Source organism: Carassius auratus, chromosome 17 (assembly GCF_003368295.1).
Source record: "Carassius auratus strain Wakin chromosome 17, ASM336829v1, whole genome shotgun sequence".
NCBI lineage: Eukaryota > Metazoa > Chordata > Actinopteri > Cypriniformes > Cyprinidae > Carassius > Carassius auratus.
The window spans coordinates 18,860,375-18,873,854 of record NC_039259.1 but is presented as its reverse complement, the minus strand read 5'-3'; the positions used below and the strand labels follow the sequence as shown (position 1 = coordinate 18,873,854).

At 38.6% G+C, this 13,480-nt stretch overlaps 1 protein-coding gene across 2 annotated transcripts; it reads right to left on the bottom strand.

Annotated features, from left to right (window-relative positions):
- Positions 1-602: 602 nt before the first annotated feature.
- LOC113117513 (phosphatidylinositol 3,4,5-trisphosphate 3-phosphatase and dual-specificity protein phosphatase PTEN-like) lies at positions 603-11,287 on the bottom strand. Of its 2 annotated transcripts, XM_026286231.1 has the most exons (10): positions 10,535-11,287; positions 7,406-7,490; positions 7,213-7,257; positions 7,080-7,123; positions 5,881-6,119; positions 5,619-5,760; positions 4,822-4,890; positions 3,362-3,528; positions 2,716-3,033; positions 603-1,662 (listed from the first exon to the last, which is right to left on the bottom strand). In XM_026286231.1, the coding sequence occupies exons 1-10, from the start codon at positions 10,617-10,619 to the stop codon at positions 1,477-1,479; spliced, it is 1,380 nt and encodes a 459-aa protein (XP_026142016.1). In that variant the 5' UTR covers positions 10,620-11,287; the 3' UTR covers positions 603-1,476. The 2 variants fall into 2 exon arrangements, with proteins under 2 accessions (XP_026142016.1, XP_026142017.1); XM_026286232.1 differs by lacking the exon at positions 4,822-4,890 and having other exon boundaries at positions 10,535-11,286.
- Between the last annotated feature and the right edge of the window lie 2,193 nt (positions 11,288-13,480).

Below are 13,480 nucleotides of genomic sequence, written 5' to 3'. Positions count from 1 at the left end.
ATAGTTATTTTAATCAGTAATATTAAACATTATTTCTGTTTTACTGTATTTTTGATCAAATAAATGCAGACTTGGTGAGTGTAAATTTCAAAAACATTAAAAAACGTCTTACCAACCCCCTAATTATAGTGTACTTTAATCACTGAAAAAAAAAAATATATATTTTAAATACGGACACAGAAATAACATTATAATGGACAATATGAAAACAAATGTTATTTTCAGTAAATAAAATGAACATCTAAGTACTGTTAACGTTTTAAGGCTCAACTTGTTAAAGGCTCAGCTAACAGTGTAAAATAAAGGAAATCAGCATTAAAACGAAATATAACACTGATAAACTAAGATCAATAAATATCAGCCAATATGGTGTCTATACTCCATGTACGTATGTGTGTTTGAGTGTGTGTGTGTGTGCATATATATATATATATATATATATATATATATATATATATATATATATATATATATATATATATATATATATATATATATATATATAGTGCAATACAAACAATCACAGCTTGATGTCTTGATTTACCGATTTACCTTTGTGAACTGATCTCAGACGACCGTTTAAGAGAGTTCTGACACTTCTGTTTTAATAAAAACACATATAGCATTTATTAAACATGGACACTGACTCCAATGACATCATGCACACCAATTTGTCCTTTAAATGTTGAGTGTTAACATTATTGCAAACACTGGTTCCCTGCGCTTTCATGTATTATATTTTTTATTATCTTAGGATAAAAAAACAAAAAAAAACAACGACAATTACATGGGATGTCGTGTTTTTCTGCATAATTTATCGTTATACACAGTGGGGTGGGGGCGGGGGAGCTTGTGAGGCTAGGAAAAGGGACGCTGGCACACCGTAGCCTTTGTACAACAGCCTGAAAGACTACGCAACACCAGCACACACCGCGCAGGAAGGGGTCAAAGGTCTTAGCGCCTGCGGACAGCACGAGAAGCATTCACAGTAAGGAAGGGAAGAGCGAGGGAGAGGGGGAGAGGGTGATTGCAGCACTGGCCTGGGTCAAGACGGGGAGAAGGAGAGATGTGTGGTCTGCTCTACCTCTCCTCCCCTCCCCTCTCCTCTCCTCGCCTGATTGCCTAGGTTTTTAACGTCTTTGACACAAAAAAGGGATTTTATATACACAGAATAGCTACAGGACCCTCCCTCCCACCTCAGGCAATGGTGTTGTTATCCACACATGAAATTCAGCCATCAAAATGAAGTAAAATAACATATTGGTCAGGATATTTTCTTCGTTCGTGATCAATGGCGATCGACAGGACTGTCCTCGAGCTGTTGGAGGGGGAGGGGAGGAAGGGTCCTTTTCTCTTCAGTTTATTTTCAAGTTTACTCCTTTTTTTTATTTCACTGGTGTTGGTTGGTTTTTCTTGTTTTTGTCCGGCATGTATTTGTTTGTGTATGTGTGTGTGTGTTTAGATGCCAAAAAGTGTTCAGACTTTTGTAATCTGTGCGTGCTGTTCCTCATCAAAAGGTTCGTTTTCTGGGTCGGAATCAGTGGTGTCTGAATAGCGGTAGTGATCAGGTTCATTATCACTCACATCCGGAGTGACAGAAGTTGAAGTGCTCGCTTCTGAGTTTGAGGGCTCCTCCACGGTCTTGGTGAAGTACAGCTTCACCTGACGGAGACAAAAGACAGAGGGTTGCATAAATATGAGTGCTTTGCAGAGCACAAAATTAAACAGATTCTTAATACATGAGTCAGCATTTTTTTTTTTTTTTTACACACTGCTGTTCAGTAAGATTTATGTTTGTTTTTTTTTAAAGAAGTTTCTTCTGCTCTTCAAGGCAGATCAAAAATGCAGAATGCTTTATAATATATTGCTGTGAAGCATAATCAGAAATCATTAGAATATGCCGATTATTTATAATCAGTGTTGGAAACAGTTGTGCTGCTTAATATTTTACAGACAGAACCATAATTACATATTTTCAGGATCCTTGGATAGAAAGTAAAAATAAAAATAGTCTTAACTGTTACTTTATCAATTTAATACAGCCTTGCTACTAAAATATAATTTTTCTATAAAGTGTTATTGACCCCAAACCTTTGACACCATCAAATCTTAGTAGTGTGTGTGTTTGTATACATACATACATACATACATATAAATATAAAACAGTCCAGTCATTTAGAGAAAAATCCTGTGATAAAGTAATGACTTTAAGTAATGACTTTGACATCAGTCAAATACTGAAGCAGCACGATTTAAATCAAAAACGTATTCAATTACATTGACAAACATTGGGATTTGAAACGTGATTTTAACATTCCAAAACCCCATACTGCTGAGGTCTCATATTGCTGCAATATTCAAGCAATCGTCTCCAAATTAAATCATGTGTTCCTGCCAGTAAAACCAGTTATTAACTTATTCATAAATATATAGAATATTCAAAAAGTACAATACAATAGTAATCTCTGAACCCTTATTTTGGCAGAAATCTAAAGGAACAACTTTGAGTTTGTCAACATTTTAATATGCCTTTCATTCAAAACCTGTTGTCATTTCACTTTCGGAGACTTGGTTTCACATTATTAGATTTGTTTAACCTGTAGCCACCAAATATGTTTGAAATTATGCAAATGTAGAAATAATAATAACAGTGAACCTGGAGTATGTTTGCTTTATAGAGTCATCAAGCTTCAGTGTTGAATGGTGTGCCCTCACCTTGAAGTTGGGTGAGAAGTATCGGTTAGCTTTGTCCTTATTGGCCTTATCCAAGTCGTTCTTCGTTAAGGTCAGAATCAAGTAGTCTTTATCTCCCTCCGCTACTCCTGCTCGCTCTCCTCCCCATTCTGCTCCCTTTTCTCTTTCAAGTCCTCCCGCTGCAATCCCTCTCTCCTTCTCTCTCTCCCTCTCGGCCAGAGAGCTCTGAGAGGAGAGGCTGTCCACATCGTTGACCACCAACCCATTCTCTACTTTCTCCCCAGCTTCCTCGGGACCCGGGATGAAGAACGTGTTTATCCAGAAATGGAACATTTTATCCTGCGAACGCACATTACGTTTACATTTGGGAATCGGGTGGCCATAAATGGCAAGTGTTTACAAACACAAATACACATTCCAACAACTGCACTTATAAACACATTTATATAAAGCCAAAAAACAAACACGCACAGGACAGGCATGCTCTTTTGGGAGAGGAAAAAATTTAAACGAGTAAGCAAACATATTCAGAACACACGCCAAAAGACGTAGTAGATGCTAAAGCAAAGATGTAAAACAATAGAAAAACTAGCAAAAGGCAACACCTCCCTGCAGTCTTGACAACGGGGTCAAGATCCTGTAGGTCAAAGTTCACATGATAACCTACCTTCTTCATCATCTTGCTCTGTTTGTGGAAGAATTCCACTTTGATGTCGCCACAGACCGGAAGAGGCTGAGGGAACTCAAAGATCATGTGCTTCTCTTCCCTCCGTGTGTGGGCTGGGTTTGACGTGTGGATCTTTACCTTCAACTGATACACAACGAACTGAGGGTCTGTTTGATGGAAGAGAGATGGAGAGAGTGAGAAAGGGAGGGAGGGAGACAGACAGGGAGGAAGAAGAGAACGGTGGGAATAAATTTAAAAGGAGAAAAAGAAAAGAAAAGGTAAGCCAAAGCATTGTATTGAGCAAAGAGGAAATAAAGTAAGGTGTTAATTATCAAGGAGCCCACAGGGAGTGAAATAACTCCACTCCCGGCTCTGACATCATCAGTCAAGGCAATGTCAGTGATCAGGAACGGGCCTGATGCAAAGGAAGAGATGCATCAAAGAACAAGCACCCAGCCGCCCAACCCCTGCATGCACCCAGCACAGTCAGCATGTAACACCGGGAGGTTCTTCTTTTAAACAAGAACACTATGACAGTACGTCGTCAACCCATAGATTTTCCCATATATTTATAGAAAAAAAAAAAAAAAAAAAAGAGAAAGCATGCAATTATTAAGTATTAAGACTTTCAAAGTAAAAAAAATAAAAAATTATATATCCAATGAATATTTAATTTGAACTATTCATTAAAGAAAAAATATTTTTTATCTTAGTTTCCACAAAAATATTAAGCAGAACAATTGTTTTTAACATAAGATAAGCATTTTTTAAATTTTATTTTATTCCTGTAATGGGGAAGCTGAGTTTTCAGCAACCATTACTACAGAATAAAATAAAATTCAAAAAATTTTCCAAAAAGAAAAAAAGTTATCCGAAAAGTTGTAATATTTCATAATATTTCTGTTTTTACTGTATTGTTGATCAAATAAATGCATCCTTGGTGAGTGTCTACTTTTAAAAGCACGTTTTAGCACCCACAAACATTTAACTAGTTAAACTAACCAATAGTACAAAATATATATTGTACATATCAATAATATATAGCACATATAACATTTAAAAAAATGAAATAATTAGTAACAATAACAATAATTTAACCGTAAAATAGCATATTTGATACTTTAAACATGTAATTCATACCATAACATGAAATTTAGGTCATACCGCCCACTTAAATGCGCAGCATATTTATTCAGAGTAACTTGATTAATTTACAATTCGATTATTTTAATTATTAAACTGCTATTTTTTTATCTCAATGAAAGCAGAACATCTCCGAGGGTTTAAGAGCAGATCAAGTATTTAAGACTTCTTTCTACTTCATGTTTCTGGGCTCCTGCCTGAAAGAGACGAGAGCAAAGCTGTACTGAACTGTACCAAATGCAGTACAGGGCAGGACCTCTCTAACATTTGAAGACGATTCCTTTAACAGTAGTAGTAGTAAAGTAATGCCGTTTTACCCCAGTGCCAGTTGCCTTTCTTGAAGCCCTGGGGATTCACCTCACTCCTGTTTTTAACAGTACTGTCCCCTTAGAGAGAGAGAAGGAAGTTAAACACCACCACCATCAGCCTGGCCAAGAGCCCAGCTGCACCGCACTGGCCCCAGCATGACAGCCACACACACACACACACACACACAGGGTCTGGAACTCTGGAGTCTACCTTTGAATCATGGGAGTTCTGAGACTGACTCTGCACTTTTAGTTCCAATTTCGATACATGAACTTCCCAAAAATGGGAGTGATGAAGGGTGCAGTTCAGGTTGGTGTACAGCCTGGCTGTTGCGTACAGTCCCACGAACGTGAACAAAAACATGAACTAGCACTCTATGTACGAATGGGGGGATGGGAGGACAGAGGGCGCGATCTGTGATGTCACTTTACACGAGACTGTGTTGTGGGCTGCAGGAGCTGATATGTCAGAACAGAGTCCTCAAGGGAAATTTTTACAGAAAAGAAAACAGGAACAGAGAAAGACAGCGTACCCATGAGTGTTAGAGTGTTAGGGACATAGCCGAAAGATGTGGTACAGGGTTAAAATGACAAGCACCATGGCAGCTCCTTGTGAGTGTGACCACATCCCCACATGACAGCATATTCAGGTTCTTTTTATCAAATGACTCACTTTCAATACATCTCAGGCTTTCGTATGTACAACATATATACAGACATGCTTTCTTTACACACCATCATTGCAAAAAGCTGAATTGCGACACATTGTCATGTTTAAGACAAGGTTAAAGGACATTAAGACTTACTGCAGTTGCCCCCACTGAACATGGGCAGAGTCTGGAAAACCATTTTATGGAACAGGAGCGCAACGGGTTTATAATCCAGCCTGTTCTTCAGCAGGTAGCTGTAGTAAAACACATACCTGCGCTGGCTGGGAATGGTGACCCCCTGAAAAAGAAAAATGAAAATGGCTCAGTGACTTACATGGAAATACTTGGCAATGCAATCTAGCTGTGATACCTCATCTTTAATGCAAAATTATAAATAGAATGCAGAACCAAACTGTACCTTTTTATCTCTGGTCCTGACTTCCCCATAAAAGTCCAGTGCCTCTTGGGCCTCGGAGAACTTCCTGCGATGCAACAGATAGGCGCATATCATGACCCCTGTGCGGCCTTTGCCTGCCTTGCAGTGGATAGCTGCCACATGGTTCTCGTCTTCGGACAGCCAGTGGTCCAGATCCTCGCAGAAGGGCTTTATTAATTCCAACTGTGGCGGGTTATGGTCCTCGAAGGGATATTGAGCCACTAAAGTCAAAAAAAAAAAAAAAGTTACGATTCGGTACTCTGTACTAAAATCATCTTTAGAATAACATAAATAGTCTTTCAGAATAGGTCTGAGAATGAGAACGTTATGATCGAGATCACACCGGTACTGATCTCATGAAATATTGATGTTAATACTACACATATAATAACATGGTAAATAATCTGGTTAACGCTCAAACAAAGTAGGTGGCAAAAGTGGACTCTAATGCAAGTTGCCACCTGTCATGAAACATAAAAAAGACAATGATGCTGCACGTAGCTACTACTGACACACAAAACCACGTCGGAAGAGAAAGACACACTACCAACATCTGAAAAAATAAAAATCTGCTACTTTGAATGGTCACTAACTAAAACGGACATCAAACCAGTTGCTTTCTGTGTTTTTCATAAACAGCAGAACGTATTTTTAAAGGTTTCATGTAAGGAAAGACTTGACACCAAGTGTTATTGCCGGTCAGTGCTTGTAATTAACACAAAAAAACTTTACTTAACTTCCCATCAATACCAAACATCTCATTGAACAACTGAAGTAGACACTGAAATCAGTTGTATATGATCAGATATATATATTGTGGGCTATCAACTGAAAACTTAAGAAATATCTGAATCTACAAAAAATTCTGTGCTTTATCATACACAAGGCGGTTTGTTGTTGATTTGGACCACCTAAAATCTGTAGCCTGGCTATGACTTTCCACAATTAGCACTGACTCCTCCAGACTGCAAGTCTAGACAAAACTTTTTGTATTTCAGCTTTAAAAGTCAAATGGAACGATTTCATATCAGCTAAAAGAAAAGAGCTAATTTCTTTAATTCAGGTGTAATTAAAGAGAGACTCATGTCATCACTACTTTGCAGACAAAAAAACTAAAACCCTAAAAGCTCCAGTTTAGAAATTAAAATGTAATACTGTAAAATGACACTAGATGTACTCACCCCTACAATTGAATTTGGATGCATCGTAGTGTCTTTCAGCACATCTGGAAAGAAAAAGCACAGCTCTGAACACCCAATACTCTTACAATAATCACTTATATTGTGTAAGTACTCAAAAAAAACAAATACTTACAGATTATAAATTTTATAATGATTTTTATGCTTCGAATCTAAGAATCTGGAAAGAAAACAACAACACATGAGAAAGACTGAAATGACAGTATTTTCTTTTGGATACTGTGATTAATTCTAACTTGTGAAAACACTTGTCAAATATACAGTGAGAGGAACTAAAAGAGATGGGACGTTTTTCCAACTGAACTTACCGCACCACATCATCAATGTTGTTTCTGTAGACTCCCTCCAACCTTTCGGCAGGGAAGCCCATGGCAATTATGTTGGGGTATATGTCTGACATGCTTGTTAAGGAAAATAAGGTGACTGTACAACACTTTACAAGTCTTACAAATTAAACTTATACTCGCAAAGAGTAGTTCACCCAAAAGTGACAAGAAAAAAGACAAACACACAGAAACATAAACAAGCAACAATGTTGGATATTTGGACCGAGATTCCCAGAATATGTCATTACAGGGAAGGAAGAATAATTCTGTAATAATGCAGTCAGTAGTTTAGATAGCTTGTAACTTAACCAAGACTTCAAAATCCACAAGGGCAAAGCTTGTGATACAGAAGCTCAGCTGTCTGTAAAATATAAATGTCACAATCTTGTCATCATCATTACGCACTGACCTTTTAGTAAAGCGTCAGACAGTAGGCACAGGAGCGTCTGCTCTTTCTACCTACAGTGCGCAAACAAGGTCAAACTGCCTTACAATCCTTACCTACACCAAACAGGTCAAAGGTCACCAGGCCGCCACTGCGCTCAAATGCAGCTCACACTTAATCATGCAGCTTTTTGACAAGGCAAGACAATGCAGTCTCCTTACAGAGCCTCATTCGTGTCCATTTTTTCGCTTCTCACTTCCTTGCTCGCTGTGCATATGCAGGCATTTCTACTGTACGCTCTCGCTACCATGATGAGTGCAGAAGGGAGGTTCACACCTCGAACACAACACGGTGGAGAAAGAGGGAGTTCTGTTCGTTTCCTGTGGTACACTGTCAGAATAGAAAGCCAGAAGCTTTTTAATTAGATGAGTCACGCTTATTTTTAGCCCAATTCCTTTAAAAAGGTTAGCGACTCATACATCATAACTACCGTTAAAGAAATCTAAAGCACTAAAATAGCTGGTGTTCAAAACTAACATACCCTCAACAAACTACAAGAAAAAAGAAAGGAAAAGGAGGGTGAATTGTACTGTATGTGTAGAAGGTGAGTGGATTGTAAATGGAAAGGAAAATGTCAAGTCAATGGCACCTCAAAATAAGACAACGGCGAACAAAGCATTAACAAGGATTTTCAAAACACAGCGGGACAATTTAAACTCTTCTGACAACAAATTCAATAATCGTATTCCCAGTCAATCAAGGCACATTCTTCACATATAAGTAACGTGCAACACCGACAACAGAACAAGGCATCTGCACTGCATCCCTCTCTTTCATCAGCTGCTAAGAAATAGCTCAATGTCAGCCGAGCAATGTACACACACAGTCACACTGATAGGGCCAGTGGTTTTAACATGTAAACCATTTCCACCCAGAATGCTAAAACACCCTCCACCCTTCTGAACATAGCTGCATGACAGTATACTAAAATGACACTTAAACCACACACACATAAACTAAAAAAAAAATCTCAGAAATCAAGGCGAAAGTAAAGCTGTGACAAATGTAGCATAAGCAACAGAGAACGCAGTCATTTAAATAAATGTTTCTGATGAAGAGAGTGATACATAAAAAATCTGCAGCTCTGACAGCCTGTATGACATTGGACCTTTCCCAGCATGCTCAGTACGCAAGTGGTGCAGCTTTGCAAAACCAGAGGTGAGATTTACTGCAGCCGGGGAAAAAGCAATGGTGGACAACCATGACCATCACAGAGCTTACCAATGACCAGCAGGATAGATTACTCTTACACTTGTCAACTCATCCCATTTAAACATGCCTGTCTAAGAAAAACAGCAGGCCATTTACTGTCAAACACCTGACCTGCCGCACTTCCTCAAATCTACAAGGCTTAAAGCAGCAGTGATGTCAAACCGCTTGCTGGTGCAAATACTGCACAAGAACAATCACATCTGCATCATTCTTCAAATCGTGAAGGTTAGAAAGACCTCACACCTTACCTACATCCCCCTGCACTAATGGTGTTTGCAAACAAGAGCCAGATTGTTAAAAACGAAAGGCCAGATGAAAATGAGGAAGAGGTCTAAATGCTGAGAGTAAATGAAGATCTAGAATTCCTTCAACAGTCATGATGAGTTCACAATCAAAAGGGAATTTCCACCAAACTTCTGTTTTTCTTTGCATGTACATGCAAAGGAAGATTTAAACATTCCTTTTGTTTTATGGATTAATAATAAATCAATTTCTGGGCCAAGCCGTTTAATCAGCCGACATGTCCGATTCTAATTCAACTGACAGCTTTGGTAATTGTGATTAAAATTCATTAAAACTGAAACGATTTGGGAGTTCATGAGTGCGTTGATATAGGTCAACCACTATTATAGATATAATAAATAAAATGTTTTTATCTTTTGGACATCAGAGTCATTACAATAATTTATCACTTGGCCTCAGCATTTGGACTTGATGACAAAGCAGGTTACATGCTGACCTGAACACATGACTGGTTAATTACCTTTTAAATAGGCTAAAGATGCTAGATATTTTCTTGGAGCTTCTGTGGAGTCACAGGGCATCCTGGACAACTCAACTGCTCTTCAAATGCATGTTAGGAAATCAATTGATTCAAAGATTTCTAAAAATAGCCAGGTTCGAACACACTCCACACTGCATTGTCCATTAAGTTCACCGAATAGACCTCTCTCATGCATGTACATGATCAATAGTACCGTCATTAGCTAGTAGAAGATATCACGGATTTGTCAATACAAACCGATTTGTTCAATCTCATTGTTGTGCTAAGCTTATATAGAAGCTGTCGAGCACACTTATGTTCAACAAATTGACAGGGCATCACTTTATGTAAAATTGGAAGTCTGGAAAGCGACTATCTGCCATTACAGCCATGTAGCTGTCAAACCAGATGTCAGTATCCTACAACAGAGGTTAAAAAATATATTTCATTATTAAGACCGTAAGAGCGTCATGACTAAGCATTTTAAAAAGGTTTTACCTAACATATACAAAGACATTAAAAAAGGAAGCCATGTTGGGAAAGCATACATCATTCTCACAAAGCCCTGTCGTTTACCTGATATGACACACACACACACACACACACACACATATATATAACGTTATAGAACACAATACATATCTCAAAAAGATTAGAAAGTAGCTCAGACAGTAAATAGGAGTAAGGATACAAGTTAGGTCCAAATCGAACCCATCCTCTTGATATCGCCTCTTGTTCCGACTGACTATTTCTTTAATTTTAGCAGTCATTGCCATGACAGCAGTTCAAAACACTTCAGTTCTGTGTGTTAGCTCGGAATGGCTCTGCGTCTCTCTCAACCTTGAGTGTGTGTGTGTGTGTGTGTGTGTGTGTGTGGCCCGGTCGGTCCGGCGCAGCGGGCCGGATTACAGCTTCTCGCAGACGGGCCTCTATCCGTTCCGGCGCAGCAGGCCCGACTCTCTCGGTCCCGAACGCTCAGTCCTCCGAGCTGCTGAAAATGTCCTCCGATCCCGCGGCCCGGTCAAACCGGAACGCATCCGATATAACAACAACAATAGTGTGGCAGAAGTCTGTGTGTCTGGCGCGCGCGCCGTGATCAGGTCCAGAGAGAGGACCGAATCCTCTCCATCTCCGCGCGAAGAAGAAAACCCACAGGCGAGCCTTTCCCGACTAGCATCGCCCGCTAGCCACCGCTGCTAAACCCCCCTCAAAACCCTCCTAACGAATGATCATCGTCGTGGCTGGATGGCCAAGTTGGTTCCGTGAAAAATGACAAATGACCGTCTCCACCTGAACTGTGTTAGATATGCGACGGTAGCCTTTGGAGAAGCGTGACGGTGTGCGGTTTATCGGCGGGACTCATCTCTCCTCAGGTCGCTCCGCAGCTCCGCTCTCAAACTGCCATCATGGCTTCCCACGGAGGAAAAAAGAACGTAAATCCGGCACCTTTACCAGAGAGCAAAAAAAAATATCTTGCCGCCACGAGCAGAAATAGTGCTCGGACGCGTGCCGTTTAATGTTTAAAAAAGCGATACGAGCAGTTGTTTTTTAAAAAAATATATTAGAAAAATATTTACCTCAACAAAACGCTGTGTAGAAAGGAAACGAAGCGAGTTCCCAAGCGCGATGGTAATAAAACGACATTCGCGTTGAAGGGCGGAAGGATATGAATGTGAGGATGTGCGCAGTGCTTCTCCCTGTCAGAGCGGTCACGTGCGCGCACGGTGTCGGTACATTGTTTCGTTCCGTGCAGAGTGCTGCTCTCTCCCCCACACACATCCAATAGAGTGAGTAACCTATATTTTCGTAGATGATTTTACCGCACGGAGTCTGTGTGGGCCTCACGGGCCCCTGTGGCCCCTGTGATGGTACTCTGGGGGTCTACGGAGAAGATATTTAAAACATATCATTTTCTTGCATTCTCGTTGGATTTATAACTATGAACTCAATTCTAACTTTAAAACGTATGCAGTGTTCTCAACCATTTTGACACCATTGTCCACAACAGAGCCCCCATAAGGACATGGATTTAAAAAATAAATGTTTTATTCACAATTTACTGTATACACAACAAAACATGGTGTAAAATGTATTCAATTTAAAATTAATTATAAAATGTCCATGTACATAATTTTTTACATGTCTTTCTGGGTCTAGAAATAACACTTGGAATTTTTTTAATATGAATTATTTTGAGTGATCTTAAGGCCTCTTGGAAGTTTGCTGAGGCCCCCCACCCTCCCCAGCCCCTTGGTTGAAAACCACTAAATTAATGACCTGTTAAGCACACACTGCCATATGATTATTATTTATATTGTTAAGTAACGTAAAAAAAAAGGATGTAAATGTTTATTAAAAATTATTTAGAAAATAATCTACTGCTTTTATATGGACATTCAGTCAAAGGTTCTTTAAAGTACCATCTCTTTCTTACCTTTTTATAATCTGAAGAACCTTATTTCGCCACAAAGAACCTTTTGTGAAACAGAAAGGTTCTTCAGATGTTAAAGGTTCTTTATGGACCCATTTAGACATAAAGGTTCTTCTATGTGATCGTGAAGCACCTTTTTTTTAGTTTATTATGAAATAAGCTAAGCAAAAACTGAGCACTGTGAAGAATAAAGGAATTAAAAAGGTTAATTTGACGTCAAATAAGATTAAAATCAGTTTTATCTGTGTTTGTTAATATTAATGTAATGTATTAGTGCATGTCTAAATGCTGACAAAATTCAGCTTTAGCACATTAACTGAATTTTTATTGTTGAAAGGATTTTTAATGTAAATAAAGCTTAAATAAAATAAAAAATATTAGATGAAAAACCTTTAAATAAAAAATGTTGCGCTGGCACTGAACTGAAATAAGTTTACGTTGAAACACTTATTAGAAAAAAAATTCTAATTGGAAATAAATAAAAACCTAAATTAAAATAAATTAAACCTAAATAGTAATATTTAAAGAAATGTATAAAAATAAAACCAATTGAAATTAGAAATAGAGATTATAAATGTATACAAATAATACTAAAATAACACTGATATATAGACGTGGTAGTTTGAGCATGAAATAAATGATATAACATTTTTGGGGGTGAATTTTTTTTTTTTTTTGCTAGAACACCTAGGCTATGTCTACACAGTCTCCTTAATTAAACACACCCAATTTAACTTGTTAGTAATTCATGACTTAAAATATGTTGGGGGGACATGTGTTAGGAAACACTGTTAACACAAGGCAATATTTAGGGAAATGGGTGAGTATGTCCTGTCCTTAACCCAAAGTAAGTCTCCGTGCCTCCAGCAGCTTGTTTTATAGATGCTTTTTCCCTGGGAAAATCCGTGCCACACATCCTGTACATACTCACTGTAACCTTTTCAGAATTGCACAGCACTGCAACTGCAGTCAGCAGATTTAAATAGGGTTACCTAGAACATATTGGATCTAATGCTTTTATCCACACTAAGTCTAATTGGGAATCCCCTAAATCCATTTGGGAATGCCTAGGGTCTAGCGGAGCACAGTCTCAGCCCTGCTCCCTAAATCCATGCATCCATCATCTTAGGAGTTATTCACCCGTAACAGATTTTGGGACTATTCTGGGGTGCATTATGCCTACATTTGGGCCATGACCTCATATAA